Genomic DNA, 6,854 nt, shown 5'->3' with positions numbered 1-6,854 from the left:
GACCCAATTTTGCTAGCATAACGGAGCCCAAACCCCTGTAGGTCAAAAGTACATGTCAAGGACACTTTTCGTTGCAATCTAGAAGCTTTCTAGTGAGCTATAGGCAATTTCAGCAAGTTGTAATTCCTTGTTTTATCACTGTCAGGTGTCCAAAGCCATGTTTAAGCATCCAAAGGCCTTCTCGAGGCTCCCTTGGTGATCTCTTGCAGTTTAGGTGCGAAACCCTAAACTTGCAAAAAACACATCGGGCTGTAATTTTCTATTTTGGATCGTCTTGAGCAAAGCGAACACGTATACGCGTGTCTTAGGTGCTCCTGCACGCAATGGGACATTTCCTTTTTGAATTGGACGAGTTTTCACATGAGAAAACTTTTCGTTTTTGCAATCCTTTGCGATGGAACTGTACGTACCTATGGGGGATTATTAGCTAATGCAAGATGAAATATTTAACTATTCACATTGCTTTTAAGTAGCTTTAATCAAACATTGTCCTCCAGCTTGCGCAATTGGATGACACCCATACATGATTACTAGGTCAATAGTGCAGTTTAATTTTTATAGTCTGTTGATGCTTTCTGTATTTTTTGAGTTTGTCAATGCTTCTTTAAGTTTATTTAGCTACATGTTTTTCTCACTAGTGCATGCTCAATCTCAATCAAGATATTTGTTTCATATATCAAATATTAGACACACACTTCTTTTCTCACAGTTCGACAATTCAACTTATTATGTATTGCAGTACTCAATGCAATATGTACATGTTTACTGTATTCTAGGTGGTTGATGTGAATCTACGTATGTCCTTGTTATATATTGTAGCCCCACGTTCTTCTTTGCATAACCGTTCTGTAGCACGAGTACAACCCTTTATACCAACGTTTTCCTCCTCAAATATGTTTTGCACCAGGTTCTATGATCAACAACCATGACTCCTTGCTCCCTCCTAATGTGACAACACGTCTCTCTCTCTCTCTCTCTCTCTCTCTCTCTCTCTCTCTCTCTCTCTCTCTCTCTCTCTCTCTCTCTCTCTCTCTCTCTCTCTCTCTCTCTCTCTCTCTCTCTCTCTCTCTTATATAGATGTTCTATAGCAACGCCCACCGAGCAAGACTAGTTCAGACCATATAACAACCTTGATAGCGAGCCTGCTCATATAATAAACTACGGTGGCCTTAGCGGAAAACTTGCAAACTGTGCATTCTACGACGTTGTTTGTGCCCTATAATTACCATCTGCGTTTAGCAGACATGTCCTATTATTATATGACAAGGGTTCTTGTTTTGTGCTGGGAGCGATATTGAGTATTCATATTCACCGATTCCTGCACGAGTGCAATGCACTAACTAACAAACAAACAAACAAAGCAGATTGTTGCAAGATTCACCTTTACTTCAAAAATCACATGAAAGAGCTTAATGGAATATGAAACATGCAAGAGTGGTGTTGGATGCAACATAACTAAAAAAAAGTGTAGGACGCACGAGACAACGAGATTTACGTGGTTAGGCAGGTTGCCTACATCCATGAAAAATGGGGGGTTTGTCTTGATATTAAAGTGCAAAATGGAGATGTACAAAAATGGGAATGTACATTTTCTAGCAGCAGTGCTGCTGTCCAAGAAGCCCCCTGTTATAATTAATTCCAGAGACATTCCCACTGGTTTAATTTACCTTTTGCAAAGTCTCTTTAGCTGTTGGTTGTAGCCAGTCAATCTGCTACTTCTCTTTTATTTTGAGCTGCTTTTCCAATAATTCAGGCTCCTGAATATTCAGGACCTTCACCTGCAATGCTTTGCATTCTTTCGATGTCGTATCTCTGCTTCTTTGGAAGCCGGTTAGCAGTGTCAATTCACTCTCTAATTGTATATTGTATTGCCTCAACAATTCTCTACACATCGGTTCCACATTTCACAGTAGAGTACTGACTTTCCCTTTCAAATTGGTCAGTAAGCTTATATATAATTGAGGTTGATCACCTTCATCAACATGCAGCATGATGGAGAAACAGAATGTTGAGCTTGCCTTCGATCCCTGTGAGACTGACTGTAGTTTTTTATTATTGTTAGAACAGAGCCGATTCCTCGTGTCTTCTTTTGTAACTCATGAGCGCTTGAGCTGGCAATTAACAACAGTACAGTGGTGCTCAAGGCACGTACACTCACCTGATCTCTGATATTGACACTAATTGTAGGTCAATATGGTTTTATATATTGCCAGCCTGCATATTGTTACAACTAATTCCCCACATTAAAATGGTAGTAGATGATATATTGTCAAACCTCTTGATGAGATCAGATGCAGTTGTCCCTTAAGATAGGTTCCACCAAACAAACTGTACTATAAGGATCACACTGCCCTTACCATGGCAATATTTTCGAGCAGGGCATTAGCCCATTGTCATCGGTAGCACTTTCTCCTCATAGCCACGCCGACTCTTCTGGGCTTGGGAGCGGGCTGACTATCCAGCATTTTATTCTCGTGACCGGCTGCAGCATCTGTGCGGGACATTGTTACGTCTGACCATTTGCCTCCATTCATTGCTGCAAATTAGAATTAGCTGGCATCACAGATTGAGCTTCTGATATGCACTTTTGACTGGTTATTTGCCTCGAGGCCTTGCCTCGAGGCCGGTCCAACTACGTTGGCAATCCGTTGATGATCAGTGACAAGATCACTTGTTGTATTGAGATCTAACATGGATGACACAAGAGCTCATCCAATGTGAGCCTCGAATGGGGGTCCTTGCAGAGGATTCGAGTAAGGAGGTCCTTTGCCGAGGATGAGAGGCCAAAGGCATCCAGTTCCAGGTGGTTGCAGAGGATGGCTTCATGGATGGCACGGATAGAAGCATCACGAGGGAGGCAATGCATGCCAAAGGGTAGAGTAGATGTGAGAAGCACATGCACAACTATGCCTAGGCTCCAAATATCTGCACGGTGGTCATAACAGCCCTTGATAACTTCGGGCGCCCGGTAGCGTGGGGTTCCGACACAATCGCAAAGAGTCTCTCCTGGAGCTAGGGTTGCTGCCAAGCCAAAATCTGCAAGGACTGCCTCCTGCACATCGCTGCCATTGATGTGGCGGAAGAGAATGTTTCCTGGTTTGATGTCACGATGCATGATATCTCGGGCATGGCAGCGTGCAATGGTTCGAGCAAGGCTGGCAATGATGGGAGCAGCCTCACGATCGTCAAGCTTGAAGAGGGGAGGGCGAGAGTCTAGCTTGGCAAGCAGATCACCAGCATCGCAGAAGGCAGTGAGGAGATGGAAGCATGTGTCATCGCCCTCGAAGGTGTCCACAAGGGGGAGGACGCCGGGTATGTCACTCAGGTATTGAAGCACCTGGGCCTCCCATTGGAGTTGGGTGTCTGTGAAGTGCTCCTCTGCGGTGAGCTTTCTTTTTCTTGTACAGGAGAGATCATGCCCATGATCAGTCGAGTCCTGGCCTTGATCCAGCTGCTGTGTTCGTAGCTTCTTGCTGCTAGGGCTAGGGCATGGAGGTTTAATGACATGCGACCTGATGGTTTTGCAGGCCACCCGTTGCGTGTTCGTTTCCTGGTCCGTGCAGAGGAGAACAAGGCCTTGCCCGCCTTGAGCCATAGATCAACTTCAACGTAGGTGGTTTCTTCTAGATGAGCGCCGGCCATCCGGTTCTTGCAGACAAGAGCGCCCGCCTCGCTACGCTGCGTTTCGTCCGCGATGGAAAAATGGGCTACTTCAGAAAGTCCTTCTGCCTATACAAATGGCTATTTCTTTCATCCTTACTGGTACATACTGGTAGGGTTAAAAACAAATTCATTAGTGGGAAGATTCCCCCCCTTTCCCCTTTCCCCGCCCTCCTCTCCTCTCCACAACCCTGCCCGCGAGCTCTCCTTCCCACAACCTTGCCCTCGCAGACAGAGAGAGAGGAGAGAGTGTTGAGCCAGCAGAGGATCACACCCGCATTTTTGCTCACACCCATCATTTTGTAACCATTGATTGTAATAAATGTCTTTCCGACATTAATTTTGATTTGAGCCATTCATTAAGTAACGGGACTCAATTGAGTTTCCAGCCTGTAATCCCGACTTAATTTCACCTGCTGATGTAAATAATTAGAGATGTTCTCACCTCCAAGGCTGAGGTATATAAGCCAAAGTTTTGTAACCTAAGAGATTTGAATTATTAATCAAAGTGAGTTTTGAGCGCCGTGACTGTGTCTGAGAGAGAGAGAGAGAGAGAGAGAGTCTTATCTCCTTGCTACGCGAGCTACGGGGCCGCCATTGGAGAAGCGACACCGCCATTGCGTTAGCAACGGTGAGAGCTACGCACAGATACCAAGAGTGCGCGCTATCAGCTTCTACGTGTGGTAAGTTCCTACGAGCTTCGGTGTGAGTTTTCTTCCAACTCGTGTGTCGGAATAGAGCGTGCAGCATATCTATAGAACCACAACGAGTAGAGCTACACATTAGTACCATCGGGGTCAAGTTTCGGTCACCTGTATTTTTCGACCTGTCTTCATACGCGTTTACCGCACGGAGTGGTTTTAGGTTGATTTTGCAGTTCAAGTCTTTAGGGTGTTGTTCTTACCTAGTGTATAGACTTCCCCTTGAGTTTGAGATCGATTCGATGATTCTAGATCCTGTTTCGTATAGCATTCGTTCGTAGTACGGATTTCAGTCACTTGCGTATTTTAGAACTTAGATTTGATTTCCTTAGTAGTAATTGTCATTAGAAGGTCGAGTAGGTGATTTGACACCCACCTAGTTGTTTCCATGCGCCTGCGGGTCAAGCTTCGTCCTCGTCTGACAAATTCTGTTGTTGGTTGAGTTCTCGCTATTTAGCTTCCGCTAGCGGCGTAACCGCCTTAACATTTGGCGCCGCTGCCGGGGACGAGAGCCCTAAGTAGGTGACCTTAGACTAATCCTACGAGGTGAGTCGTATAAACTACTTTGTATACTTTAGTTAGAAAAGATCTAGGAGTGGTGGACTCCGAAGGTCTTGAGAGATACTAGGAAGTGGGGTATTCCTGGGTCTTCCGCGTTGACAGTATTTTTTAGTCTAGCTTAGATTAGATTGTTTTTGATGGTGTTTAAGTGGTTGTTGACATAAAAAGCATTTGCTACTCCTTGTGTGGTAGTAAATCTCTTTATATTTTCAATTGCAAAAAATCCATTTTATGATTAGAAGTAGCTTAGGTAGGGCCTGATTTGATCCTGATCTAGAGCTATCAATTGGGGTTCTATTTGCTTGATGTGTTTGATTGCATGTTAGATCACTGAAAAAGTCGCTTTGGTAGTGAAATATGCAATAAACAAAGTTCAGAAAAAATTTCTGTGTAACTGATTGTTGCTGAGCACTTAAAAGAGCTATTGGAAGAGTTCTGTGCTGAAAAACTGGAAATCTGCAACTTTAGACATCATACGCGTATGATCATCATACGCGTATGATGTCTTAGGACCTAAACAGAGACTAAAATTGAAAATTTGACATTGCCAGAGTGTTTAGAAGGGGGGTTTTACCTTGAGATCAACTTAAAACAAGAGCATTAACACTCAAAGGAATCCAAAAAGACAAGTCGGAGTCCAAGAAACGCAAAGAATAGGAAATTTTGGATTCAAATCTTGTTTTTACATTCAGACCTGACAAAAACACTTGAAACTCAATTATAAACATTGGAGAAGGCTTAAAACCAAAAATAGTCAAAATCTGGGACAAAAGACATCATACGCGTATAATGTCTTTTGGCACATCCACTGCTTATTTTTGAAATCTGACCTGACAAGATTGTTACAAACACTGTAGAAAGCATAAATATCAAGTTTGGACCCAAATTGATGAAAAAGACATCATACGCGTATGATGTCTTTGACCTAATTTTGGACATATTTTGATACTTTGCTAACACAGATCCATTGTAGTAGCTGTCTAGAGGTTATATTTCAAGTTTCATACCATTTGGATCACAATTGACCCAAAAAACAAGTCAAAAGCGGAAAATTGCCAAGAGAAGCCTGAACTAGCCATAACTTGCTCAAACAGAGTTCAAACTGAATTTTGTGAGTGAACAGAGCATAAAGGGGCCACTAAGAGTGAGCATAACCAAAATAGTCAAAATCTGTGAAAAAAGACATCATACGCGTATAATGTCTTTTTCAGCATAACAGTAACAAAATTCTCACTTGATGAAACAGAAGTTGTCCAACTGACAAGATTAAACAATTGACCAAGTATCAGTCAGTTTGGATCAATTCTGACCACAAAAACCTGGGAAAACAAATTGCCGAGACGGAAAAGTTAAAGTCCTTCAGGGGAATTGATGAATTTGAGATCGGGCAGGAATCTCCGGAATAATCAACCAAAACAAGGGGAACCAGCAAGTGTCATATCAACCGAGGGAAGTGTAAACCAAAGTTGGGTGCAACCATTGGAGCCGATCTTTGAAGGAAGTGTCTCTGATACTTCTTCGGAGAGATCTTACGAGATTTTCACCGAAAACTTGGAACACTCGAACAGGAACAACAGAGAAAATATGGCAGCAGGATCATCAAACCCTTCCGCCACCATGAAGCTATTGTTCATAAAATACCAGTACGACAATGAGCAAGGTGCCAAGATCTACAAAGATGGAATGGACCGCTATTGTGTAAAGATAGAAGATAGACCTAGTGAGTTCAAGGACTTAGTGCCTGTGAGCTATAGCGGAGATAGATATCTAGATGACGAGGGTACCATGTACTTGGTAGTCCTAAATCCTAACATTGTGGACAAGTGGGGATTGATGGGCACCAAAGCCAAAATAGATGAAGAACTCGAGGAGAAAGCACCAATAATGAACTTCCCTAATGCGAGGTTAAGAAGAGAGAATGAAACTACAAGG

General features: G+C 43.1%; 1 protein-coding gene across 1 annotated transcript; it reads right to left on the bottom strand.

The window, feature by feature from the left end:
- Positions 1-2,686: 2,686 nt before the first annotated feature.
- Positions 2,687-3,595, bottom strand: LOC147458795 (calcium-dependent protein kinase 20-like). Its single transcript, XM_086509695.1, has one exon. It carries the CDS (start codon positions 3,593-3,595, stop codon positions 2,687-2,689), a length of 909 nt encoding a protein of 302 aa, XP_086365821.1.
- Positions 3,596-6,854: the final 3,259 nt, after the last annotated feature.

The sequence above is a fragment of the Adiantum capillus-veneris genome, chromosome 4, assembly GCF_014529385.1.
Source record: "Adiantum capillus-veneris isolate H3 chromosome 4, ASM1452938v2, whole genome shotgun sequence".
Taxonomy (NCBI): domain Eukaryota; kingdom Viridiplantae; phylum Streptophyta; class Polypodiopsida; order Polypodiales; family Pteridaceae; genus Adiantum; species Adiantum capillus-veneris.
This window is presented reverse-complemented; position numbering and strand designations above follow the sequence as displayed.

Excerpts from the sequence above, each read along its gene's own strand:
- LOC147458795 (XM_086509695.1), bottom strand. The coding sequence starts at position 3,595 with ATGGCTCAAGGCGGGCAAGGCCTTGTTCTCCTCTGCACGGACCAGGAA.